The following is a 25653-nucleotide window of genomic DNA, read 5'->3' on the forward strand; positions in this document are numbered from 1 at the left end:
CCGATGTTGGTCGAGGTGTCGCGCTCCCGCATAAATTTCCGAAATCAAGACGTGAATTACTGATGCGGGCGCCTGGGACGAGCTCCAAGCTTCCCGGTCGTCAGGTCAGCCTTGCAGCGGAAGCCACGCTGTAACCCCACATCAGTGACCTTACTGGCTAATGATCCGCTGACCCACAGACTGTTTGGTTGATTCTCCCAGCGGGCAGCCCCAGCCTTGTCGCTTGTTGCCGCGAAACATCGCTGACCCTTGTCCTTTCTCTCACTGCTTTTCTGTTTGCCGTCTTGCTCAAAGGGCGAGGAAAGGCCCACCACTTGCGAGAAACGACTGGGGACGGCACTATTCTACACGGCGATTCCCAGGGCGACAAGATGCCGTCCGCAATCATAGGAAGCCACGGCATCGAGGCCGTCGCAGCGGCCGGCACGTTCCTGGACAACCTGCTCGAGCGCGCCGAAGCCGTCAAGCGAACAGCGTCGGTTGAGCCGCCCCTCGACAAGTCCAACTTTGAAGATCTGCGGCGCCAACTCAGCGATGCGCTTGGACCCGAATTGATGGCTGACGACTCAGCCGATGCGAAAAGAACTCAGCGCTTTGCCATCATCGAGACTGCCGTACGCGACACATTCAAGTCAATGATCGTGAGTTGACCCCCGTTGCTGGCCAGTCCGCCCGGAGGCTCACCAATTACCCCCCCAAGGCGACGACATCAATCGAGTCACCAGCGTTTGTCCGGGTCTGGAACCTCTTCGACATCCTGTCGATCCTCTCCGACAGCGAATTATGCGACCCCGCCCTCTTGTTCTGGCTGGTCGAGGAGCTGCTCGACAGCCAGACGATCGCCGGCTGCCGCAAAGTCTTTGACTTTCTCGAGTCGCGGCGGGAGCGCATTACGGCCAAGCATTTTAAGCAGAAGCAGTTGGTCATTCTGCGCACCTGCAACGAACTCCTCCGGCGCTTGTCAAGAGCTCTCGACCCGGCCTTTTGCGGGAGGGTCTTCATCTTCATGTTCCAGAGCTTCCCCCTGGGAGACAAGAGTTCGGTCAACTTGAGGGGCGAGTACCACGTCGAGAATGTCACAACTTTTGATCAGGGCCCTTCTGCGGACAGCGAGGCCGACAAGATGGACGTGGACACGGACGGAAGGCAACAGAGGGATAGACCACTAGATCCGGATGCCCTATATCCCATTTTTTGGTCTTTACAGGAGAGCTTCAACCAGCCCAAGAAGCTGTTTGAGCCCAGTCACTTTGCTTCGTTCAAGGCCGGACTCGAGGCGACGATGGCTACCTTTCGCAGCATCAAGCCCGAGCAGCAATCACGCACCAAAGAGAAGCAGGACAGGCATGCCGACGAGGTCAAGCCAGCCCTCAAACGGAAGCGAGACGACATCGACGACGAGCTCTCCAGCGGCTTCAACCCAAAATATCTTACGAGCCGAGACCTGTTCAAGCTCGAGGTACGTCCCAGAGTGTCAACGGCGACAGCATTCTTACTCACGACCCGCAGATCAGCGATCTGGCCTTCCGCCGGAACATTCTCGTCCAGGCGCTCATAATCATGGAGTTCCTCCTCGCGCTTTCCCCCAAAGCAAAGGAGAAGCTCGCCGGCGTCAAGGCGCCTAATAAGTCGGTAACCTACTCGGACCAACAATTAAGCGAAGACGACACAAAGTGGGTGACGGACATGAAGGAGGCCATCGTGGAGTACCTGAAACAAGGGCCAGAAGGACCCTACTTCAACCGGATGGTCGAGACGGTTCTCTCAAGGGACAAGAACTGGGTGCGATGGAAGATCGAAAACTGCCCCTCCATCGAGCTGCCACTCCTATCCCCGGAAATGTTCGTCGAGGCCAGGAGCCAGGCGACCAAACTGGCCACGACAAAACGGCTGCGGGCGACGCCGCTGGGGTCTCTACCGCTCGACTTTCTGGGCGACGAAGACGAGGAGACGGCCATGGAGAAGCTCAAGGACCCGGAGCGATACCGCCCTCCCGAGCTCAGCAGCCTCAGGCGGGGCATCGCGGATGACGACTTTGAGATTGAGATGCCCACCAACGACGAGACGAAGGCGCAAGCGATAGAGGGGAAGGCGAGCAAGACGTGGCGGGCCTTGCGCATCGCCAGCAAGTCCAAGCTCGCCGTCTTTGATAAGATCGATGACGACGACAAGATTGATGTCATTTTTGAGGAGAAGCCCGCCCAGGAACCCGAGGGTGATCGGGACACGGCAGAAGAGGCTGCTGCAAACGGCGAGGCCGTCTTCCCCGACGACCGCAGGCCGATTGTCGTTGTGGATGCCGCCGCCCTCGCCCGCGGTCCTGGTTCCGGTTCCAGGTCGGAGCTCGTCAAGAAGCTGGTTGCCCAGTACCCCAGGACGTTTACCAGAGTACCCGCCCACGTCACGCGGCAGCCGCGGGAAGGGGAGGTCAACGGGCAGGACTACCATTTCGTGGACGCCCAGACCTTTAACGTCATGCGCGACGGGGACCAGTTTTTGGAGTTTAGCGAGGAAGGGGACGATGTCCATGGCACGAGCAGGAGGGTGGTGGAGGGGATCATGGATAATGACCGGGTGCCGGTGATGGAGTTGAGCCATGAGGTGAGTATCTAGATGCTCTCTGTCGTTTGTTTGTTTGCTTCCCGTGGGTATAGGAGCTAACGGTGACGGGGAAACAGGGGGCGCAACAGGTCAAGGATAATGGCTTTGATGCAAGATTCATCTTTGTACGGCCGCCCGCTGCGGAAGTTATGGAGGCGCGGCTGAAGGAGGCCGGCATGGGGGAGGAAGAGATCCAGAAGACGGTCAAGTTGGCGACGGAAGCGGCTGACGAGGCTAAATCTGGGACATTATATGGTTCGGTTGTTGAGGCTGAGTTGAAGGTGCTGGAGTCGGTGATATTTGCGCCCGAAGGCGGGGGTGCTGATGCGGCGTCAGCGGGCGGGGACGTGGCGATGGGGGATGGTGCTCCTTCATGAGGAGAATTTGCCAGGGATTGAATCGAGTTTGGATCCGACTTGGTGGGCCGACTAATAGAGATAGAGATGGGGATGGTAAAGGTTGTATGGAGATTATTTTAAAGAGGCGGGCCCTGAGTATCATGATACCCCATAAACATAGACATGAAGTAACTTGTCGACGTTGCGCGGTGGTGATCTTTGATACTACCTAATGGCCCTAAGAGCGGTCGCTGCTAGCCTTGAGCGCCTCAACCACGGCGTTGGCCTTCCCCTTGACCTCCTCACCAAAGTCCACGTCCGGTAGGCCCATGAGCGCTAGCATGGCCCGGTTGGCCATCATCATGTCGATGGTCATGGACCGGGTCATGACGTCTGTCCACAGCTCCTTGGCTTTGCTTGGGTTGGGAGTGCCTTGCTGGGTGTTTCGCTTCATTATAACTCGTAGAAAATAAACGTACTATCTGTTTCGACTTACCCTCGACATCGGGTTTTTTGTAGTTGGGTAGCTGCTCGGGATACTGCACCGGCCGGCCGGCCTCGACATTCTCCAGCTCGGAGACGATGTACTTTGTGCGCATGGCGAAATCCCACACATGGTAGAGCGTGGGGTTCCGGTTCGGGGCCTGCATCTGGGGATGGGCTAGGACGGCGTCAACGAGCTCGGCGAGACGGGTCGTGATGTTCTCGCGAACGGCGGGGTCCGGGAGGACGCTGCCGGTTGTGGCTGAAGGCATGTTGGTACTGGTTACGGTTGGGTTCTTTGGGAAGTTAAAGTTTGCTGAATTCCAGATGACTCTGACAGAGAAGAGAAAAAGCGGTCTGCTCAACGCCGATCTGCGCTAGGCGCGTCGATTAGGGCGTGTTTCCCCGCAGTTCTGTTAAAGACCGCTTCTGTCGGCTTCAGATTAGCTGGATACATGGTTGGGTTGGGGATCTGTTGGGTGACCGGGCCCCCAATGTGCATATTCATGTGCGGCAGATCGAGGGCAAGATTGGGTACGTTAGTGCGTAAGCTCAGTGTAAAAGGCTGTACAACAAATCTGGCAGCAGGGTAAACGACGTTCTGTCGCAGACTGCATGGTAGCAGTAAAGAGAAGCAATGCAGCTCATACAGTGATATGGCACTAAACCGTCCTTGGTCTAGGCCAGGGCTGACCATCGTGTACTGCACTGCATTCTTCCCGACCAAGTTCTGCCATGATGCCTCTGACGTCTGCCCGACATCCAGTCATGCCTGGCAGTCTCGGAAGATTGAGCATCATGCGTGGGAGGCCATGTAAGCAGCAGCCAAACAATAGCCAGCGTCGTCAACAAGCAACCCACCGATATATGTGAGAACGGGCCGGTTGGCTTCTCCCACAGCATCACCGCGGGGCAGTGGGGGCGAGGACCCCGGCCGGTCTCTCGACAAACTCTCCGTTTTACCTTTTTCTCCCACCTGCAACCTCAAACGACATCATGTTCTGCAGGTCAGCCGCTGTCCGGCACTTTGCATCGCTTGATTTTCCTCCGGTTGCCAGTTGAGTCTGGCCATCTGCAGGCCTCTTGCACGCTGTGTCAAGTAGCATAACTCTTTTCCACTGATCGCCAGCCGGCACCCCCCGACAACTCCTGCCAACCCTCTCAGCTGTCTCAGGTCACGATTTACCGAACATCTGTTGTGAGTATGTCTTTCCGCTTTACCAGTTGCCCAAACTTTGTCGTTAACCTTCGCCGAGAGTGCACCTTCCTGGCGTAGAATATCTGGGTGAATTTGAGCTACGCCGTTGGTCGAGCATCATCACTGTCTCGCCATCCTTCATCCCTCACGCACCAATCATCGGGTCTTGGTCCAAACAATCCCTAGACGCATTGCTATCGCCTCCGGCTACGCGGGAGGCCACTTAGACCCCTCAGTGCGACTCCGATACACCACCCATCCGGCTGGTGTGAATGTCTTCGACTCAAGACGACGAGGCTCCGGCGGGGCCATCGTCTTCCCCTAATATCACAGGGGCTGACCTGGACGCTGGGAACGACGATGCCTCGGCTTCTACCGAAGAGGCCAGGCACTTGCCAGAGCATTTGCGCCAGATTGTCCGTCTGACACAATGCCGCACGTGCTCTTTGCCGTTGCGTGAGCCCATGACGCTGCCTTGCGGCAACTCCCTCTGCCGCGCTTGTTTGCCGGAAAGTCATGCGCGATTGAACATATCGTATCCTGCCATCGCGGACAGACTACATGCGTTCCCGTGTCCTTTTCCCGAGTGCGGAAAGGACCACGCTGTCGCCGACTGCGGTGTCGATGTTGCCCTTGGTGACGTCCTTGACGCTATCGGAAAGGAACTCGAAAAGGCACGCAACTCTCCGTTGGCCTCGGATCTGACGACACACGCCATCGTCAAGGACCAGTGGGCCGCGGCCGGCATCCCATCATTGAAGGATTCTGAGACGACATCCCGACTTCTGCAGGGCGGAGCGTTTCTCGCAACGTACACGCTGGCTCAGCAAGGGCATCTCAAGCACGACGCAGAGGTCTCGTTTGCGAGTCCACTGACCGAGAAGCATGCGGCTTTTGACGCGGAGCTCCTTGCTCGGGTGAAAGGCGCGGCAAGAGCAAATGTCGACTGCTCACTCTGCTACACACTCTTCGACAACCCGGTCACGACCACCTGCGGCCACACACTCTGCCGGTCCTGCATACAGCGGGTGCTTGACTATGCGAAGGAATGCCCCTTTTGCCGCCGCGCCTTGACCATACATCCTGGCATATATTCCGAATCGTGCCCATCGAACCAGTTGCTGTCCAAGATGATCAGCGCCTTCTGGCCGGACGTCGTCAGGTTGCGGAAACGGGCGGCTGCTGAAGGGGCTCTGAATGACGGAAGCCAGAGGTGCGACAGGGCCATATTCGTGTGCACGCTATCACTGCCGGCCATGCCGACATTCCTGCATATTTTTGAATCAAGGTACCGTCTGATGATTCGCCGCGCGCTTGAGGGAGACCGAACCTTCGGTATGGTCATGCATCATCCCGCCGGCTTCATGGAGCTTGGCACTCTTCTTCGCATCGTCAAGCACGAGTTCCTGCCTGACGGACGGAGTTTTATCCAGACGGTCGGAACCTCCAGGTTCCGGATACTCGAGCACGATACGCTAGACGGGTATATGGTGGCGAGGATCCAGATAATCAACGACATCAGCGTGGCCGACGAGGAAGAGCAGGAGGCGGCCGAGCTTTTGGACAACGTTGACGGGTTGCGTGTTAGGTTCCCAACATCGATTGAGGAGATCGAGCAAACCCCAACACGAGATCTCCTGGGGTTCGCCATCGACTTTGTCCAGCGCATGCAAAACCAGGGAGCGACATGGCTCTCTATACGAGACCGGGCCGTCTACGGGCCGTGTCCGGATGACCCTGCCCTGTTTTCATGGTGGTTTGCTGCCGTCTTTCCCATTAAGGATGGCGAGAAGTATAAGTTGCTTGGTACGACGAGCGTGCGGGAACGGCTGAAGATTTGCTGTAGATGGATCATGATATGGGAGAACGCAACGTGGTAAGTGGCTGGGCCTTTGTAGCACCGACCTCCCATACGTGATATACACCTGCGTTCCGTCAAACTAGTCCACACATCCCTTACATTACTACATCGGCGAGCAATGATAGGGCGCCGGCTCGATACCCAGGCTGATAGACCTGATTTCAGACCGATACGTGTAGGAATATATTGACGGACGACCAGGTCTTCATCATGCAGCGTAATGTAGTTGGCTACCGTACGGATAGAGGCGCCGGCTAAGGGGTTTTCCGGGGGCTTGGAAACGGCAAGGCGGTGCACCAGCGTTGGCATACTTTAGCGTATCACTTTAAATGATATCTGGGACGAACAGTCTCGACTTTTGAAATGTGACGTCGTTCATATATTTCTGGACGGCCCGATTATTCCAGGCTTCACCCGTCACTGGGCGGATACGTCACGTCTTGGTTGATCGTGCATGCTCCTAGAAACCGACAACAACAACAGCAGCAAGTATTGTCTGTTGTTGCCAGCAAGTCTAACAATAGCTTGAGAGGAAGAAGCGGAATGAAGGGGCCCCGAGTCGAGGCGAAGGCGGTGTAACTAACAAAGACAAAGCGGCTGGAAGCCAACAAGCACTGGAACTAACAGACTAACCAACATCTACAACCGTATTTTCCGCTCAAGCTTTACGCTAGGCAAGACCATTAAGATGCCCAACTCGGGATGAGGTCGTTGATACTTTCATGAATTTATTTGCTTTCCTGTCCTACCATGCCATAGCAACCAAACCAAGGTATCGATCGATATTAAGCCCGCCTCCCGCTGCCTTGCCCACCCGTTTCAACCAACCCGACCCCAAGCCAGATAGAACATATTCGCTTTTCGCTCTCCCGAGTATTTTCTTCTCCTTCCCAATGATCATATCCTTCTCCTCAGCTGCCAATTATCAAATACAAAAACCGCTGCCGGCCGTGGATTATGTTTCCCCACATAATGAAGAACCCTGCTCATTCACGACAACACGACAACAACAAGCACAAGCACAAGCACAAGCACAAAGCAACATCACCTCACACCTCCCCACCTCCCCCGTCCCGCGGCCGACGAGTTTAACGCCAACCTCCTCCCGATATTCCCAAAGCACACACAGCTGCAAAACAGCACGCTCAACATCCAGATGCTCGTCTCGACCGTCTCCTGGCTGGCCAAGCCACCCATGGTGCTCGCGCCGTGACCGCTACTCACTGCGGCAGTCATGTTGGGAAATAACGAACCCGAGCCCGAACCCGGTGAACCAGACAGGCCGGCAGCAGCAGCAGGCGCGGGCATCATCATATCAGTGTTGACGCCCATGACCAATGACGCGAGCGACCCCGCCAGCCCGACCGCGGCGGAGAGCAGGAACCCCGGCTTCGAGCGGTCGATGAGGTACCACAGGAAGGGGTTGGTCAGGGCGAGGGTGAGCGAGACCTGCATGGTCGAAGCCCAGGGGAGCTTGCGGATGGCAAAGACGATGCCGACAAAGGCGCCGATGCCGCGGATGACGAGGGCCCAGTCGGTTTCGGCCTGGGCTGGCGCCGCAGCAGTAGCGGTAGCCGTCGGAATGGCGTCGACATCCACCTCACCATCGCCATCGCCATCGCCATCCGCCCTGCTCCTCTTCTTCCCCTTCAAACCGGCCGCCGCCCTCCTCTCCCAGACCTTATCAAACCAAGGCAACAGCCCCCCCAACACCACCCCAGCAACCCCCCAGAATCCAAGATACCGCCACTCCCACACTGCCACCTGCTGCTGCTGCTGCTGCTGCTGCTGTCCGCCGCGCCTAGGAAACCTCGTCACCAACACCCCGTACCCGACCCCAAGCACAAACAGCAGCACCGCCCTGAGCGCCAGCGCCAGGACCATCCGCAACCCTCCCCCGGCCAGCCTGACCGACGACGACGACGAGGAGGAGGGGAAGGGGACGGACGAGGACGCGGGATGCGAGTGCGACCGCGAGCGCTCCCGCATCAGCACGTACGTCGCCTCGTCGAGGCCGGCCCGCCGCGCCGGCGTGCGTGGCGTGTTGACCCCGCTCGTGTCCGGGAAGACCGCCACCCCGTCCTCCTCCTCCTCGTCCTCCCCTCCCTGTCCCTGCCCTCCCGCCCTGGCGGAGGGGGAGTAGATCCCGAAGAGGGTGGACGAGGTCAGGTTGAGGAACGAGGTGGCGCGGCTGAGCGGGGTGTCTCTGTCTCTGGTGCTAAGGTTCGCGTTGGGGCTGGCGATGGCGGGGGAGGAGGAGGAGGAGGGGGACGGTCGGTAGGCTGGGTCGAGGAAGCGCAGGTCGCTGACTGAGATGTTTGGGGTGGGCCGTCGACCTGACGTGTCGTTGTCGTCGTTGTCGTCGTTGTCGTCCGGGGGTGTGGGGCTGGAGAAGTTGAGCTTGAAGGGGCGCCGCGGGATGGGGCGGAGGATTTCGGGGGAGGCGCGGCCTCCTCCGGGTTTGGGGTCCATGTTTTTTTTTTTTTTTTTTTGTTGTGGTCGCCGTGGTTGAGTATGCTTTTCTCTCTTTCTCACTCACTCTCTCGCGGCGATGAAGGCTGACGTAGATTTGCTCTTCGTCACCAGACTCGATACATAACGCGAGTACCTTTGAGCTAGCTATGTCACGGAATGGCAAGCTGGGGAAGAAGTCGATTGGGCGCAGGGGAGGGAGAGACCAGGCCCGGTCAAATATGGCGAGGGATGACTCGTGCTCCTGAGGTCGTGCACAAGACAAGCCGGGAATGGATGAAAAACAACCAGTCAGTGTGTGCGCAACGCCGGAGCAACGGGCCAGCTGTGGCTGAAGTAACAATCGGACTGAGGTAGTTGCGTCGTCAGGTTCAGACGAGGAAACCTGTCCAAATATCGAGTGCGTCGACGCGCCAAAAGTGCTGGGGTGCACTGTGCAGCGCAGGGATTTCAAAGCGCCTGCATGGGCGCTAAACACGGGATCACGGTCTGCTACTAATCAAATAGCATGAAATATGAACACGCGGAGCATTAGTCACCCTCTACGGAATATGCCATTGCCATTGCCATGTTTTATAACCCCCAGGCTGCGGTGTACCGTATCAGAGGGAGCGTGCATGCACCTGTTCCAGGGCAGAGAGAAGGGAGCCATCGCGTCTCCTGCAAAATGGAGATGTGGCTTCCTCTAGTCAGGGACCTGCAAGCCGGAATGATCACGGCAAACGCGCTAAAGCGACCGGGGCCCCTGGACCCTGCGAGCGGGGCAGGCCGAAGTCCTTCACATGTGATCCTCGCACCAGATCCGGGGCCGGTCGCATGACTTGCCCTGCATCGATTACCCCACACTTTGCCCGCTTCTTCAAGATCTATTGATCATTGGGTCAAGATCCGGCGGGCAGCTACAGGAATCGTAAGGTGACGTACAGTATAGCACATACCAAGGCCTGCCTCGAGCGGCAGACCAACACGCCGCGGCAACCAACAAATGCCCACCCTGTTCGCGCTGCTTCAACAACAGAGTGCTGGCAGTATACCGAGTTAAGATGATTGTTTCGTCCTCCTTGAGCTTGGTGATGTTAGCTATGTTTATTGTCTCGACAGTCCACGAAAACCACTGCACATTACCGGTCTAGGGGCTGCCGGGGAACCACCACAAAACCCTATGAAGCTACCGCAGGCTACGTGCCTGGACACCTACCAGGAACCCACTAACCGCCGGGTTTGTGTGTCTTATCGCCCATATTAGACTGCTCTGCTGTATAGTCTGCATCCAGCAAAAGCAAGGCAATAACTCTTCGCTACCGCTTAGCAAGCCTCATGTTCTCCTGAAGCGGAATAATAGGAGCAGCGTTTGCTAGCGCTGAACTAGGCTTCCGACGTCTGCAACCACGACCGTTCGCTGTGCCTAGGTATGTACTAGGCAAAGCCTGTAGTTGGATACGTCAGCTGTAAATATGGATGGTGCTGGGATTGCTTGGGGGATAGAGGCCACCTGGGACTGTCTTCAGCTTCGATGACTCTGGGAATATCTATAGGTATTTACCGTATTGTATTAGGGCGAATCGTTTTTCAGAGGCCAGGGCTCTTTGGTCAGAGAGCAGAAGTCGCCAGGACTGGGCTGGTTCGGATATGGGGCCCGCCCACGGCCAGAATTCTTAAACATGACATCAATTCGGCATGTTTTCCGCCGCTCTCCTTGGGATTGGAAGCTAAGAAGGCTAACTACGCACGGACAAGTGCCAATGGCCGCGAAGACATTATTTTGCGGCTGCAAAACAACATGTTTACTTACATACATAGGTCCCGCAAGCTTTCCGTAAGGTTCTTCTGGTGGATCGAGATGTTGGATTTCAGGCGCTAGGGGCGGGCCACACCGCTGTTAGACATGCCGATCTGACCTTGGCAGATTTAGAAGTACGTTTAAGATCTGATGATGGACAGCCTGCTCATCGCGTTGTCCTCAGAATCGTCGATCGTTACCTTAGCAAATCTAAGGCAGGTGCTCAACATAATCTACTGCTATAACCAGCCTACTCTTCATCGCTGTCGTCCTCATCATCATCCTCCTCCCCTTCCGAGTCGTCAAACTCAAACTCGCTCTCCTCCGCTCCTTCTGGCCGGGGTATCATGACAAAAGCCCCCACACAAGTGATTCTGTTCTGTGTCCCGTAGGTCCCCAGAAGCTTGCCAACCTGCTTGGTGCTCTTGTCCTTGCCGCCGAGGTCATCGGCATCCAGCTGCCAAAGCCGGATCTGCCCATCGCTGCTCGCCGTCACAATGAAAAACAACTTCTTCCCATCCTCGCCCTCGACCGGTAACACCGTAAAGTCCTTGATCCTCCCCGGCACCCCGGCCTCCTTCCCGCCCAATTGAGCAACCAGCCGAGCCATCGGCAGCGTCTTCCCCTCAGCCGGCGCCTCCAGCCCCTCGGGACCCGTCTCAAAGAACAAAACCCTCCCATCCTCGGTCGACACAGCCAGCACGCTCTCATCCTCCCCCTTCCCCGTCTCCACGTAGCAGAGCTCGTGCACCTTCGTCCTCGTATCCCGCATAACCCTACACCGGACCCGACAGTCCATGCCGAAGACGAGCACATCCCTATCAAAGCCGACGGCGAACTCGTCCTCGCCCCACACGATGCGGCGGGCCTCGCCGGTGGAGTGGCGGCCCTCGCCGATCTCGCCCAGCGCGGCCCGCTCAAAGTTGAGCACGCGCGACTTCTTGCCCGTCTCCAGGTTCCACAGCCGCATGCAGCGCTCGCCCTTGCTGACGCTGATCATGATCTTGTTGCTGGGGTGCACCGCGAAGTCGTTGACCCCGGCGGGCGCCGCCCCGGCCGCCGCCGTGTCGCCGCTCGGCCGGCCCTGCGCCTTCGGGATCGGGCACCTGAACGTGTGCAGCAGCGCCCAGTCGCGCGTCCGCGTCACCGCCACCGTGCTGTCCTCGGACGCCGACAGCAGCTTGCTGCGGTTGGGGAAGGCCAGGCGGGTGATGTTGGAGCTGTGGTGCAGGAGCGTCCCCAGCTCGCGGTTCTTGGGGTTCTCGAGGATCGGGCGCGGCGCGAGGGACGAGAGGAGCTTGGCGTCGGCGTCGCCGCCCGGTGCGTTGCTGTTGTCGGACGGGGGGTGCGCCGAGAGGTTGTAGAGGTTGATGCGCTCGTCTGTGCTGCCCGTGGCGAGCAGCACCTTCTGGGTCTGTCCCGCGGCCGGGGCCGAGGGCGGCGATAGTGCCAGACACCGGATGGCCGAGTTGTGCGCATTGAAGAGGAACGTATCGGCGAATTCGACGGCGCCGGCGTCTTCTTTGGGGGTTGTGGTAGTGCTGTCCTTCTTAGGTTTGCTCTTGGGAGCGGATCGAGCTGAAGATGGCTTGACTGTCGCTGTGATGCCGTGGAGGACCCGGTCGTAGGACCCGGCAACGATCTGAATTGTCACGGGGCTGTTGTCGCTTAATTTCGGGGCTGGTGACGGCTGACTTGTTCGAGGCGGTGCTTTGGCTTTCTTTGTCGGGACTTTTGTCTCGCTCCCTGCGGCGGCTTCTCTTTTCCTTTTAGCCATGGTGGGTAGTGGCGTTTGCTAGTTGTTGAAGTTGCTCGTTACCAAACTCTAGTAGAATAGTTGCTGTTTAATGATATCCCAAGCATTTATTGTTCTTTTTTTCTTCTGGGGAAAAGAAAATAGAAAAATTAAGTGGGCCCCATCTCTTATCTTATCGCTGGTTCAGCAAGCACTCAGGCATCCCGCTCGTGCCCCCTCCTCAAGTACAGCTCCCCTGAACAAGGACAGCTCTCCAGCAGGGCTAGTACATGAGAATGATTATTACATGCCTTTTATTCGAATTCATAACAGCCCGCTTCCGGCTTTAGCGATATATACGGCTGATCATTTCCTTGACCGATCATAAATATCTACATGAATATGTCATCACGTTCCTCAGAGGCGTCCTTGGCCTTGGTCTCATCATCGACGCCGTCCGCTCAACACTTGGCCTCTAAACGTTTGAAACCCACAAGCACCGCTCGAATAATACAAGGTACGACTAACACCCAACTCCATAACCATGGGGCTACTTGCCCGGTGCCGGGGTCGCGCTGCCGCTGGACTGTCTCTGGTGTTGACTTGCCTGCTGCTGGGCGGCTTGCTGGGCGGCTTGCTGGGCGGCTTGCTGGGCTGCCTGCTGTGCTTGTGCTTGCTGCTGCGCCCGCAGAAGAGATGCATATTGATGCGGGCTATTCATTGGTTGTTGCGCGACTGCCCCCGCCGCAGCGTTCATGGCTGCTTGCTGCTGGCTCTGCACAATCATCCTACTCAAGTGCTCCGTTGCTAGCTGCCTAATCGCATCGCTTGGCATGTTGGGGTTCTTGGCCCGGTAATGGGCCTCGAGGTCGTTGAGTCGCTGCGTGATATGGTGGTTCAGGATCCCGCCGGGCGATCTGCCTGCGACGGCCGGCATACTCAAACCAGCGCCCGGTGACGTGCCCAAGCCAGCGCCGTTGGCCGCGTTGAATTGCGCCATCATAGCCTGCGCATTGGTCATGAATGCCCCTTGATTGAGGCCGTTCACAACGGCACGCATCGGTGTAGGCGACGCTTGTGTCCCGTTCGCTTGAGGGAGTTGCTGCACTTGCTGGCTAGGTTGCTGCTGTTGTTGCTGAGCCACCTGTTGCTGCGGGAGCGGTTGTGGGGTGCCAGGCTGCTGCTGCTGCTGCTGTTGCTGCTGCTGCGGTGTTTGCTGCTGCTGCCCCTGCGGCGTCTGCTGTTGAGCCTGCTGTTGCTGCTGCTGCTGCTGTTGTTGTTGCTGTTGTTGCTGCTGCAGCTGAATCGCGGCTCGCTGCTGGCTCTGGATTGTCCTGGCTTGTATCATCAGGCTGATATCCGGTTGCGGATTGGCCATGGGCATTCTATGTTGCGCCTGCATCGCCTGGAGCTGGGCAGCCTGCGCCACGCCTGCCATCTGAAGTGGTGGTACGAGGCCACTCGCAAGTCGCGCTTGTACGGCCGGAGGAACTGTTCCTGGAGGCGCTTGGATGGGAACTCGTCCTGGGGCGCGGTTCTGCCCAGCCATGGCGAGTTGCCCCGGCATGTTGAGGCGAGGAGCGCCGTTGACGGCATTGGTGGCAGCCGCGATCTGCGCTGCGTTCTGGGGAACTGGGAGGGCACCAGGTGTACCTGGGAGCTGGGTGGGATGAGTTTGCTTTTGCTGAGGTTAGCTCGAGTTAGCATTCGAATCATGATGGTGCCCCAGTCTTCAGCCTTACCAATCTCCTTGAGTTCGCGTCCGCGTGCCGCATAGCATATGCGGCCATCCTCTCAGCAAGCTGTTGGTCCCGTTCCCATCTCATTATGCTGTAGTCCCGCGGCGTCTTGTTCTGGATCTGTTGCCGTGGAGCCTCATTCGCCTTGCGCATGGCCGCCAAGTTGGCTGCATGCTGCGCTTTCTGGGCGGCCGTTTCTCGTTTCTTGGCTAGTTTGCGCATGGCGTCAATCAGGGCCAGATGCTTTTGATTGCGCCGTCGTTCAACCCTAATGCTCGTGGTCGCTCTTCGCCTGGGGACCGGCGTAACCGCCCCGTTTGGTCCGACTTGCTGCTGCGCCGTCTGGTTTTGTTGCGCAATATTCCGCTGCGCCGCATCGATCCTGCTTTGGTAGGCTTTGAAGTATGGGGTTCTCGCCATGTCGTTGGGCAGACCCTCAAGACTCCCGAGGCTCACCCACCGCTCGAAGCATTCCCACGGCGTCCGACGTTCGGCCCCAGACGCAAAGGCAGATGTGGTTGACGCCATAGCCGAGATGAGTGACCAATTGTAAGAGCATTCGCGGACCAGGGACTTTAGTTGTTCGTCCTCGGCGTACGTCCATTGCGAAGCTGTACGGCTCTCGAAGAAGCTCTGAGGGGGCATAGGATACTCAGTAGGTGGTCGGAATTGATGGCCAGCGTGTAGCCGATCTCGAATCACTTTCATCTCAGGGTTAAACAGCGCCACCGCGGTGTTTTCTGGTTGCAACTCTGCGCTGGGGTCCGAACCGGCACCGAAGATGACCTCATCGCCATCATCATCCTCATCTTCCGCGAGATAGTCGTATCGACAGCGCTTCCGTGGCGGCCCGCCATCTGCCAAAACCATCTCGCCTTCGACAAATTTGCTCAGAGGCACCGCCGGTCGTTTCCACTTGGCATCTGGGTCGTAATCCGGCCCCGAGAGGTCGAACTTTGGGATCTTCAAGGGTGACCCGTACATGGGAAGATTCTCTAAGAGGAGATCGGCTGTTTTGGACGGCTGCAGACCAAAGACCACATCATCGTCCTGCAGCGCGAAGATCGCCGACGGGGCCACGGTTTCCACCATGACGTCTATAGGTTCATCCTCATTGTCCCTGGGCGAATCGGAATGGACCAGATCTGGTACGGATTCTTCGGCAGCATCAAGGGCGTCGACCATCTTAGCGTCAGACCCTAGAGCCATGGGCGGCGGTGGAACTACTGCATTCACTTGCAGCGCTAGCCGCTCGGCCGGGCCAGAGTGAACCCATTCCGCGCAGGCATAAGCGAGGTTTCGCGCGACTGCCCGCTTCCATTTGCGCTCCTCACGGAAATCGGTCCGCATCCACTTCATTTCTTGAATCAGAACATCCCAATGAGATGCCGGCCTTGTCGGTTCCGGGCATCGTACAGGTTGCCGTAAGGACCACTTGTCGTGTTGCTGGAGATGATAAACTCGCCTCAGGATCTTGCAAGCTTGGTGGTCCAATATTGAGATGTATTGATCGGGCGTTGATATCGTCTTGTGGGCTTGGTTTAGAAGTTTTTCGATCGGCTTCATCCACGTTGACTGTCGGGTGAAGCCTTCAATGAAAAGAGGCATGAAATAATCATCGGATGGGAGCCGGCCTGGCCGCTGCTTGTTGACAGCTAATGAACCGTCATCTGATGGCCTATGTCTCGCAGGCTGCTTGCCGAAAATCACAGTTGGGATGCTTCTTCGTCGCTTATCGCGAGTCTTGTTGGCTAGCAACTTGAGTTGGGAAGCAGAGGGAGCCTGAGGCTTGGAGCTTTCCTGGTCTTGTGTTGTCTGTGGTCCACTTGCGTCCCTCGAAACTGGCTTCAAAGCTTTAACATGCGGGGACGAGGCATCTGTGGGCTGTGGCCTTGGGGAAACCTCGCCGGAGGCGGTTTCCTCCAGGGTCTGGGGCTTGGAGGCGGAGGATGGCGGCTCCACTATGCGTGTGTCTGCAGCTAGGAATTCTTGAGCGGCACTAACAGCGGGCGCAGGCGGGGGAATAGCGGACTGCAGGTTTAGCTCAGCCTTCGACGGACCGTCTGGCTTGTCAAGCTCCATGGGAACGGTGGAGCCTTCATCCTGCTCGCCACCGACATCAACAACCGGCAAGGTTCTGACGGAACTGGCGGCTAGTTTCTCGCTGCGCCCTTGATCGTCTTGCTGCGTAGTCACTGGCGCAACATGCTCATCTCCTGCCGAGCGTTCTCTCAAACCAGGTGCCTCTAACAATTCTGCCGGTCTCCCCGATTCATTTCGTGATGGCGCAGAAGCTCTTACGAACCCAGTCGGTTGGGAGAGCTGAGCTGCCGCAGATTCCTGCAACAGCTGCGCTTCAACACCGCTGATCGCTGTTGGCAATGGGACGTCCAATGTAGGTGGCTCGGCCGGTGGGACGACTTGGCTGGCATTATCTGGTTTTTCCCCTTCCGTAGCGTCCTCCTGCGCCTTGTCCCCACGCGAATTCTCATGTCGCTCCAGATACTGTGGTCCTTCGTTATCGGGGCTAGTGTCCGCGGATGCATCATGCACGGCTGGGGTCAGCATCGATTGAGCTGTAGAACCTGGGGACGATAAGGCGTCGGTAAAGCGCGTTGAGTCGGTAGCTGACGTCCGGTGGTCGATACCGGATGCGGCGTCCCTGGGACTCAACCTTCCGTCAAGTTCCGTTGGCGAGGGAACTTGGCTGGCCCGAGCGACTTGTGCGTCGATTCGAGGGACTTTTGACGAAGTAGCGGCATCCACCGGTGGCAGCAGACTTGCCTGACCGTTTGAGAATACCTCTCCCTGCCCATCCGGAATGGAAACACCATTCACCTTGCCAGAAACCTCTCGACGGGTGGACGCATCCTTCAATTGCAACTCTCCTCCATCCCTAGGTTTCGCGACAACCTTTGGCACTATTGCTTCGGCAAGAGGCGTCTGAACTGACGGGACGCCCTTTGTTGGAACCTGCGGCGCTGCATGCTGGTCTGCTGCTCCAGAGAATGGCCTCGAGCCGTTTGATATCGGGTCGTCGGTCTTGGTCAAAGGGAGTCCGTTCTCGATCGACTGGGTTGGCCCTACACGTGGTGCATTCTCGACGGCTGCCGCATCGGATATCGCGCGAAGCTTGCGTGCATCGAACAACGGCTTCCGGCGCGCAGGTATATTCAGCTCATTCAGTCGCCGACCCCTGCAAGCATAACGAATTAGAAAATCAATCTTTTGACGTGACGCGACATGCCGGGAGACCAAAAATTAACGTAGTAAAACCCAACGGAACCTACTGCAGAATGTCGGTCTCGATTAGGAATTTGGCTTCGGCAGGTGTGGTTGGCGGCGCGTCGGGGTTGCTAAAGTCGTGGTTCGGAATGCCATCTTCGTCGGTCGCAACAGCGAAAAGCTCACGCAGTTTGCGCTTGCGTGACAGCACAATTGATCTATGACCAGTTAACACCGAATATGACCCATCAAAATGATCGGAAAATTGAGATCTCTCGATTGGAACTATTCGCACCTCGATTCCGCCCGCTTTGATCGCAGCAGCTTCTGGCGGTCGGCGAGCCCGACCTCAGTCATGTCATCGGCGACCGCGACATCCGTTTTTGATCAAACGGATGGCGATATCGGTTCGGGCTAGGCTGGCAGATATGAAAATCGCGATGGTAGAGGATAAAAAGTGGGAGCGTTGCGACTTTCAACGCTGGATTGATTGAGTGACCTGGTCTCGAGCAGACGGTAAATCTCTGTCGTGCCGTGTTGAGGGGGTTGTGAAGACGGGGGTATCAGCGGGAGTGCAATGCAGCCGGAATCAAAAAAATGTTAATCCAGGATGCATCAGCGCCTGAAGTGTCGTCAGCACCACCGCTAACGGACCTTGTTCTTGCTTTCTCGGGGCTGCGGTAGGGGGAAAGGAGGCCTGAAATTCCACTGGGGTTGGAAGGCTCAAGTGCGCCGAAGGCAGCCGAAACACAGTGCGGGTACTGCGAAATATTGGACTGACCATACTGTATGAGGGGCCTCCCGCTTGGCAGGCGAAGAACACCGAGCAGCATCCGGCAGACGAGGGTTAGGGGAGTGAAGACGGGGGGGAACGGGGAGCCTGGCGGAGAACTCTGCGCCCTAGGAAGTGTTGCCAGTGACATCGGCATCTCCCCTTGAACGACATGAAAAGCCTGCGTGGCTTTCTCTCACTCGACCTTGGGCGGAGTGAGGCCGCGGGTCTCGTCGGCCTTCAGGAACCATTGTTTGCCTCCGCAGGGTCCAAGAACGGTAAGGCAAGTGGCCCAGGCCGATCGCATCCTGGCAACCGCTGTTTTGGTGTTGTCTGGGCGGTGAGTTTCTGGGTCCAGAGCTCGGATCCGGACGGAGCAACTCAAGAAAGTGAAAGACAAGCAGATTGAGTTCGAAACGAGTAGCCTTTTCCGTGGTGGTTTGTGGAGAGACTGATGTGTGTTGGGGAACTTTGATATGCCGCTGCGGATAATAAAACGTAACTCGGCGCCTTGGTTTGTGCCTCAGGCAGCCCCACTATGTAAAGTTCGGTTCCTGGGCTTCGTTTCATCGTCCCCAAAGTATATCGGTACCTCCAGGGTGCTCTCAACTCCCATCCTCCACAAGAGCAACAATTCACGCCATGTCAGACCGCGACAGCAAATCCTCGCGGATAGCCATTCAGCTCGGTAAAGCGTCTGCTCCATCACCACACGGCATCAAGAGTCGCGCCCGTCCGGCTTATGCAAAGCGACACCGAGCGCACGCCCTCCACGAGGAGTCGGAATCAGACGACGCGGCCGACAATGAGCAGCAGAACTATGGCCGGCAGGAGGCTATTACGCATTATGGCGCCAGTGACGCGGGTTTAGATGATGAGGAAGACAATAGGCATGGGGGCTCCGCCAGAACCGGTGATGGAAGGGCAACGCGTCAGCATGGAGACGCATCCGCCGACCAGAAAGCCCGTCGCGATGGTAGCCCAGTACCTGACTCAGAGTCTCAAGACAAGCCAGTCAAATGGGGTTTAACTATCAACATGAAATCAAAGCAAGACAGCAAGGTGGCCAAAGAAGGGGAATCGAAACGGCGGCCAGACAGTGCTGGATCTGAACCAGACACAAGAGCAGGAGAGAAGGCCGCAAAGAGCATCGATGATGAAGCCATGGAGGCGCTTCTGGGTTCAAGTACACCAAAACGCAGGAAACTGGATTCCGACGCCGCTGACCGAGAACCGCGGCCCGAGGACTTCCAATCTGTCCCCATCGACGACTTTGGCGCTACCCTTCTCAGGAGCTTTGGCTGGGATGGAAAGATGAGGGGTAAAGTAAAAGAGGTAACTAGGCATGCCAACCTTACGGGACTCGGCGCAAAGGATGCAAAAGGTGCCGAGGACCTCGGGGCTTGGAACCAAAAGACTGTCAAAGACTCCCGGCCGGCGCGACTCGACGACTACCAGAGGGAGGCGAGCAAGAAGCGCCAACGGATAGATGATAGGTACGGTGACAGCTACAAGCGGGAGCGGGAGCGGGAGCGAGAGCGAGAGCGAGAGCGCGGACGAGACAGATAGGAAGAATCTGCAGCAGCCTTTGCAGCCTTATCCGAATACCACCACTCCGATAACTTTCCCGAAAGAAAGAGCGTCACCTTGGGCGCTTACGTTTTCGGCAAGGGAGATACTATGTATTTATCTCTGCTTCGGAGTTCATTTAAGTGGGTATTTGTGACTTTGCACTCTTTCTTTGTGCCATGCACTAACAGACATTTGGTCCGGGAAGAGAGGCGAAAGATGGCACAACGAAGGTGATATGTGCTGAAGATCGTCACAAACGAATCTCGATGCTCGTATCGTCGGTAATGCGCTCGGGAACCCCCGTCCCCCCGGCGAGCGGAAAGTGCCGGGGCTAAACTGCAGCAACTCTATCCGTTCCCGGACCTAGCATTGAGGTGAGTCTGGTGGGTGTGCTGAGTATCCGTTTTCTCGCCGCCTTACTTCCGCTAGCCACCGATGGCCCCCTTGTCCGAAGCCTTAGATGAGATCGGTCTCGGCCGACCTAAGCTAATCGCATAACGCGTGGTCCGGCTTTGAGTCTTTTATGCCTTCACCCTGACCCAACGTCCGAAGGACCTTGTGCGAACATTACCAAACTCGGTGCCTGCCGGCGGATGAACATCGGTTACGGCGTCTACATGCCCCCCCAAGTTTATTGGCTGTTCTCATCCTAGCGGGGAATATCCCTAGCGGGTTGAGGTCGGATGTACGACTGTCACCTTGATGCCCAGTGCCCACTTTACATGTACCTCTTCCTTGTTTACAAACCGTCTCCCACAATCTCCGCTCTTGTCCTGCATAGCGGGGCATCCTCTGCGCTGGCAGCTTCGTAGATGGCCTCCTACCTTACCCTACCAGTCCTCTCGGAATTTTCTCGGGTAGACGGGCTAGCAGCAGCTATTTAGGAAGTGCTATGGTCTCACTAAGATCAAATCTGAATTCCATTGTCTTCCGTATCTCTCCCTTGGTTTGTTGACATGCCTATTGAAGTACTTTGGGATATGGCAGACACATCGACGAAGCCTTGGTGGAAGGATGCCGTGTTCTACCAGATCTACCCCGCGTCTTTCAAAGACTCCAATGGGGATGGACTCGGCGACATTCCGGGTATTCTGAGCAAGATTGATTACTTGAAGGACCTTGGTGTTGACGGCGTCTGGGTTTCGCCCATGTACCGTGCCTGCTCTATGCTAAGCTACGCCTCGGTGATCCGATGCAGAGGGCTAATCGTTCATCCCTCCGCAGGTTCGACAGCCCCCAGGTTGACATGGGATACGACATCTCGGACTACGAGAAGGTCTACCCTCCGTACGGCACGGTCAAAGATATGGAAGAACTTATAGAAGCTTGTCACAAGAGGTGATTCCACCCGGCCGGCTTCAAGTCATTTGCCGCGTTCAGCTAAAGGCTACAAGGGGCATGAAACTAATCCTGGACCTTGTCATCAACCACACTTCTGACCAGCACGCCTGGTTTAAGGAGTCGAGGTCTTCAAAGGATAACCCGAAGCGTAACTGGTGGGTCGGGCCCGTCTTGCTTACAACCGTAAGAACAAAAGGGTCTGACCTTGACCCGCAGGTATATCTGGAAGCCTCCTCGGTATGCAAAGGATGGCACTCGGCTGCCGCCGACGAACTGGCGAAGCTATTTTTCCGGATCGACCTGGTGCGCTGTTCTCCGAAGCGTCCGAAGCAGGAGAGATAAGACTGACATTATCGCTCAGGGAGTATGATGAGCACACGGGCGAGTATTACCTCCATCTGTTTGCCAAGGAGCAGCCGGACCTCAACTGGGAAAACGAGGAGACACGGAAGGCTATCTATGACAGCGCGATGCGTTTCTGGCTCGACAAAGGCGTTGACGGCTTCCGCGTCGACGTCGTGAACATGTCAGTGGGACTTGTTCTTTTCCGTTCCACTTTGCCACTGACATGGCCCGTCCTCAAGGTACTCCAAAGGAGTCGAATTCAAGGACGCCCCCATCGTAGACGCCAACTTCTACGAGCAACCGGCGTGGCTGTACTACGCCAACGGCCCCAGGATGCACGAGTTTCTCCGGGAGATGAACGAGCAGGTGCTCAATAAATACGGTGCTGTGACGATCGGCGAGCTCCCGCACACGCCAGACCCCAAGAAGGTGCTGCAGTACGTCGGGGCGGCTGACAAGCAGCTGAGCATGGTGTTCCAGTTCGACATTGTCGACATTGGCCAAGGCCGCGAGCACAAGTACCACTTCGGGGAGTGGAAGCTCCCGCTGCTGAAGGGCATCGTCGCCAAGTGGCAGCAGTTCATCGAAGGCACCGACGGCTGGACGACGGTGTTCTGCGAGAATCACGGTATGTAGCGACCCGCCCACTCAACGGCAATCACAACCAAACGCAGTAGGCACGTACTCACCAGATGGGTGGAAAAATAAAAATAAAACAGACCAAGGCCGTTCCGTCTCCCGCTACGCCTCCGACTCGCCTGCCCACCGCGTCCACTCGGCCAAGCTCCTCGCCCTCATGCTCTGCTCCCTCACAGGCACCCTCTTCATCTACCAGGGCCAGGAGATCGGCACCATCAACGTCCCGCGTGACTGGCCCATCTCGTCGTACCGCGACATCGAGTCGGTCAATTTCTACAACACCATGGCGGCGGCCATCAACAACGACCCGGCCGAGCTCGACTATGTCATGCGCAGCCTGCAGATCCTGTCGCGCGACAACGCGCGGCTGCCCATGCAGTGGGACGGCGGTGCGCCCTACGCCGGCTTTACGGACTGCAAGGACGGGGCGTGGATGCGGGTGCACGATTTGTATGGTGAGATCAACGTGGCCAAGCAGGTGAAGGAGGGTGAAGGGTCTGTGCTGGGGTTCTGGAAGCGAATGATTCGGTTCAGGAAAGAGCACGCCGAGGTGCTTGTGCATGGGGCTTTTGAAGGCTTCGGGATGGAGGACGAGAAGACGTTTGTCTTTGGGAAGCGGGCTGGGGGAAAGCGCGCGGCGGTGGTGTTGAACTTCACCGGGGAGGACCAGGAGGTTGAGCTGCCCGACTATGAAGGGTTGGCGTTCAAGGTTGGGAGTTATGATGATGGTGTTGACGACGGGGACGGCCACAGGGCTCGGAAGCTGAGGCCGTGGGAGGGGAGGTTGTACCTGGCGGGCTGCGAATAAGGAAGACAAGCTGGAATCACTCCTGAACTGCAGTTGGTTCCTGCCGAGCGGTCTCTGATCCAGTGGACGTCCAACGGACTTCGCCAGCATTTCGGTGCATCCGGAAAGGACAAATGAAAAGTCGATACGGGAGACGCCGCTCTCTTCCACAGGCCACGTTGCATATATGCAGACAATAGTGATAGCCATCGTCAGCACAAGAGCGCAGCCGATCGCCGAAAACATCGGTGAAAACAAAACGACAGGAACCCATCGAATTTGCGGAAAAGGGGCAGCGCGGGAGCTATGATCAGTGGTGCGACAGTGCAGCCGCCAGGACCCTTGCCCGCAAGCAGTCTGGATCGGGTGCCAAGCTCTCCCAAAACCCCACTAAGCCAGCCACTCATGGGCCTCCTATCTTGCTAAAAAAGTGTGCTGGGCAGAGCTCTCCCACAACCACCTCCCCTTCTCTCCCTTCCCCATTCCTCTCTCTCCTGCTCAAACAGTCCGCCAATTGGGCTGAGCAGTTGCCACAATGTCGAAGCCGCAGAGCGCCAACGGCAGCGAGTCCGAGTTCGAGTTCATCGAGACTCCCAAGGCCCCGGCCTTGGAGAAGTTCGAAGACTGCGGTGTCCGCACCACGTCGGTGAGCTAGCATTGTTTTCTCTGACCTCCCTAGCCTTTTGACGCTTGACGCATGGCGCAAGCAGGCCAATTGGAGCCCTACTGACTCCCGCCTCCAGTTCCCGACCATCAAGAATGCCCCCTTGCCCGCCGAAGGTTCTGGGACCGACAGCTTCTCCAACCTCTTGCTCTTCTCCATCCTCGGAGGCGTCCCGCTTTATCTGTCATGGAAGGTCGGGGGCGGTCTGAAGACGACCCTCTTCTTCGCCCTCTTCACCACCCTTCCCTTGCTCGCCGCCTTCTGGATCGGCTTCTCCGTCCTCTCGCCCCGCAAGAATGAGAAAGCTAGACTCCCCGGCCGCCCCGTGGAGCATTACCTCACTTTCAAGAAGCCGGAGGACAAGGCCAAGTACTATGGCAGGAACAAGATCCCCATGGAGACGTTCCATGAGATGTACTTTGACGGTGATGTCGACTTCAATGGCGACGCTCTCGACGTGCTCGAGTACCGCCACGATTGGGCCAACTTCCGCTTCACCTTCAGCCTGATCAAGTACTTCCTGACGGGCATGGTTCCGGAGGTCATCATGCACACCCGGTCTCAGGGTAAGTCGGATCGCATGTCACGCACCGGGGTCCTCTTGCAAGTGGTTCTAACGCCACGATACCAGATGAGGAGCAGGTCCGCGACCACTATGACCGCGGCGATGATTTCTACGCTTGGTTCCTCGGGCCGCGTATGATTTACACCTCGGGCATCATCAGCGATCCCAACAGGGAAGAGACGCTAGAAGAGCTCCAGGACAACAAGCTCACTATTGTCTGCGAAAAGATGGGCGTCAAGCAGGGCGATACCCTGCTCGACATCGGATGCGGCTGGGGCACCCTCGCCCGCTTCGCTAGTGTCAACTACGGCGCTAAGGTTACTGGTATCACATTGGGACGCAATCAGACCGCCTGGGGTAACGGGGCGCTGCGCAGGGCTGGCATCCCCGAGGAGCAGAGCAAGATCCTGTGCATGGACTACCGAGATATTCCCGTGCCCGAGGGCGGCTACAAGAATATCAGCTGCCTCGAGATGGCCGAGCACGTCGGTGTCCGTCACTTCCACACCTTCCTTAGGCAGGTCTACGATATGCTGGATGATGACGGCACCTTCTTCCTCCAGATCGCCGGTCTGCGCAAGAGCTGGCAGTACGAGGACTTGGTCTGGGGTCTGTTCATGAACAAGTACGTCTTCCCCGGTGCCGACGCCTCGACCCCTCTCGGCTGGTTCATCGATAGGCTGGAGGGCGCTGGCTTCGAGGTCAAGGCTGTCGATACGATCGGCGTGCACTACTCGGCCACTCTCTGGAGGTGGTACCGGAACTGGATGGCCAACCGCGAGAAGGTTGAGCAGAAGTACGGCAAGAGGTGGTTCCGGGTATGTTATCCAAACTCAAAATATCTCGCTTCCATACGCTAACCCGAGAACGCAGATCTGGGAGTTCTTCCTTGCGTACTCGACCATCATCTCTCGCCAGGGTAGCGCCACCTGCTACCAGATTGTGCTCCACAAGAACCTCAACGCGTTCCACCGCGTCGAGGGCATTCCTACGCAGCATGGCCTCAGTGGTGCGAAGGCGGCCTTCAAGGCCGATATCAAGGCGTGGGCCGAGGCCAACGCTGTCGAATTCCCCAGCGTCCCTGCTCAGTAAGCGTATGTCTTACATGGGCGTTGGTTGCACCGTGGAGATACCGTGAAGATACCCAAGAGCGGTCTCGGTTTGTAGTCGTGGCCTGCCGAAGTGAATCGCGCGATGGGGTGTGGCTTCCACTGAACTGGGAGACTGGCGAGACAAGGTAGTGTGGGTTATTTTGTCTATCAAGTAGATAAAATGGGAATTATAATGAGGGTCATAAAAGCTGAGTTCTTGCCTAATTTATGCGGCGGTTACAGCGTTTCCATAGAAGCTAGAAACACGGTTTAAAGGGACGAATAGAGTGGGTTTGGTCTCGATCATCCAAAGGGCGGGGATTGTCTCGGACGTTGGCAGTGTAGTTGGAGCAGCTCCCTTGGAGCCCGTGGTTGAACCGTCCATGCTTTGACATGGGCTGCGTGCGGCAAATTGACACATTGCTCTTCCATCACTGGGCCCAAA

The 25653-nt window shown here is 57.1% G+C and overlaps 9 protein-coding genes across 9 annotated transcripts; 5 read left to right on the forward strand and 4 right to left on the reverse strand.

The window, feature by feature from the left end:
• Positions 1–371: 371 nt before the first annotated feature.
• Positions 372–2978, forward strand: MFIFM68171_11033 (THO complex subunit 1 transcription elongation factor-domain-containing protein; the record flags this gene model as incomplete). The annotated part of the gene is made up of 4 exons (XM_071066452.1): positions 372–641; positions 701–1459; positions 1510–2601; positions 2679–2978. The coding sequence occupies 4 exons, from the start codon at positions 372–374 to the stop codon at positions 2976–2978; spliced, it is 2421 nt and encodes an 806-aa protein (XP_070922553.1).
• A 199-nt stretch (positions 2979–3177) lies between these two features.
• On the reverse strand, positions 3178–3694 carry MFIFM68171_11034 (uncharacterized protein; the record flags this gene model as incomplete). The annotated part of the gene is made up of 2 exons (XM_071066453.1): positions 3178–3371; positions 3436–3694. 2 exons carry the CDS (start codon positions 3692–3694, stop codon positions 3178–3180), a joined length of 453 nt encoding a protein of 150 aa, XP_070922554.1.
• A 1198-nt stretch (positions 3695–4892) lies between these two features.
• MFIFM68171_11035 (LON peptidase N-terminal domain and RING finger protein 1) lies at positions 4893–6500 on the forward strand (the record flags this gene model as incomplete). The annotated part of the gene is made up of 1 exon (XM_071066454.1): positions 4893–6500. One exon carries the CDS (start codon positions 4893–4895, stop codon positions 6498–6500), a length of 1608 nt encoding a protein of 535 aa, XP_070922555.1.
• A 1025-nt stretch (positions 6501–7525) lies between these two features.
• Positions 7526–8953, reverse strand: MFIFM68171_11036 (Insulin-induced protein-domain-containing protein; the record flags this gene model as incomplete). The annotated part of the gene is made up of 1 exon (XM_071066455.1): positions 7526–8953. The coding sequence occupies one exon, from the start codon at positions 8951–8953 to the stop codon at positions 7526–7528; it is 1428 nt and encodes a 475-aa protein (XP_070922556.1).
• A 2030-nt stretch (positions 8954–10983) lies between these two features.
• MAK11 lies at positions 10984–12510 on the reverse strand (the record flags this gene model as incomplete). The annotated part of the gene is made up of 1 exon (XM_071066456.1): positions 10984–12510. One exon carries the CDS (start codon positions 12508–12510, stop codon positions 10984–10986), a length of 1527 nt encoding a protein of 508 aa, XP_070922557.1.
• A 508-nt stretch (positions 12511–13018) lies between these two features.
• eaf1 (RNA polymerase II transcription elongation factor SpEAF) lies at positions 13019–17789 on the reverse strand (the record flags this gene model as incomplete). The annotated part of the gene is made up of 4 exons (XM_071066457.1): positions 13019–14152; positions 14211–17403; positions 17498–17650; positions 17728–17789. 4 exons carry the CDS (start codon positions 17787–17789, stop codon positions 13019–13021), a joined length of 4542 nt encoding a protein of 1513 aa, XP_070922558.1.
• Positions 17790–18846: 1057 nt separating this feature from the next.
• MFIFM68171_11039 (Spp2/MOS2 G-patch domain-containing protein) lies at positions 18847–19773 on the forward strand (the record flags this gene model as incomplete). The annotated part of the gene is made up of 1 exon (XM_071066458.1): positions 18847–19773. The coding sequence occupies one exon, from the start codon at positions 18847–18849 to the stop codon at positions 19771–19773; it is 927 nt and encodes a 308-aa protein (XP_070922559.1).
• Positions 19774–20756: 983 nt separating this feature from the next.
• MFIFM68171_11040 (Maltase) lies at positions 20757–22909 on the forward strand (the record flags this gene model as incomplete). Its single annotated transcript, XM_071066459.1, has 7 exons — positions 20757–20926; positions 21001–21114; positions 21171–21272; positions 21334–21420; positions 21479–21643; positions 21702–22090; positions 22182–22909. 7 exons carry the CDS (start codon positions 20757–20759, stop codon positions 22907–22909), a joined length of 1755 nt encoding a protein of 584 aa, XP_070922560.1.
• Positions 22910–23423: 514 nt separating this feature from the next.
• Positions 23424–25209, forward strand: MT2 (Sphingolipid C9-methyltransferase 2; the record flags this gene model as incomplete). Its single annotated transcript, XM_071066460.1, has 4 exons — positions 23424–23534; positions 23632–24118; positions 24184–24935; positions 24991–25209. 4 exons carry the CDS (start codon positions 23424–23426, stop codon positions 25207–25209), a joined length of 1569 nt encoding a protein of 522 aa, XP_070922561.1.
• Positions 25210–25653: the final 444 nt, after the last annotated feature.

Source organism: Madurella fahalii (genome assembly GCF_045866475.1).
Source record: "Madurella fahalii IFM 68171 DNA, scaffold_6, whole genome shotgun sequence".
Classification (NCBI taxonomy): Eukaryota; Fungi; Ascomycota; class Sordariomycetes; order Sordariales; genus Madurella; species Madurella fahalii.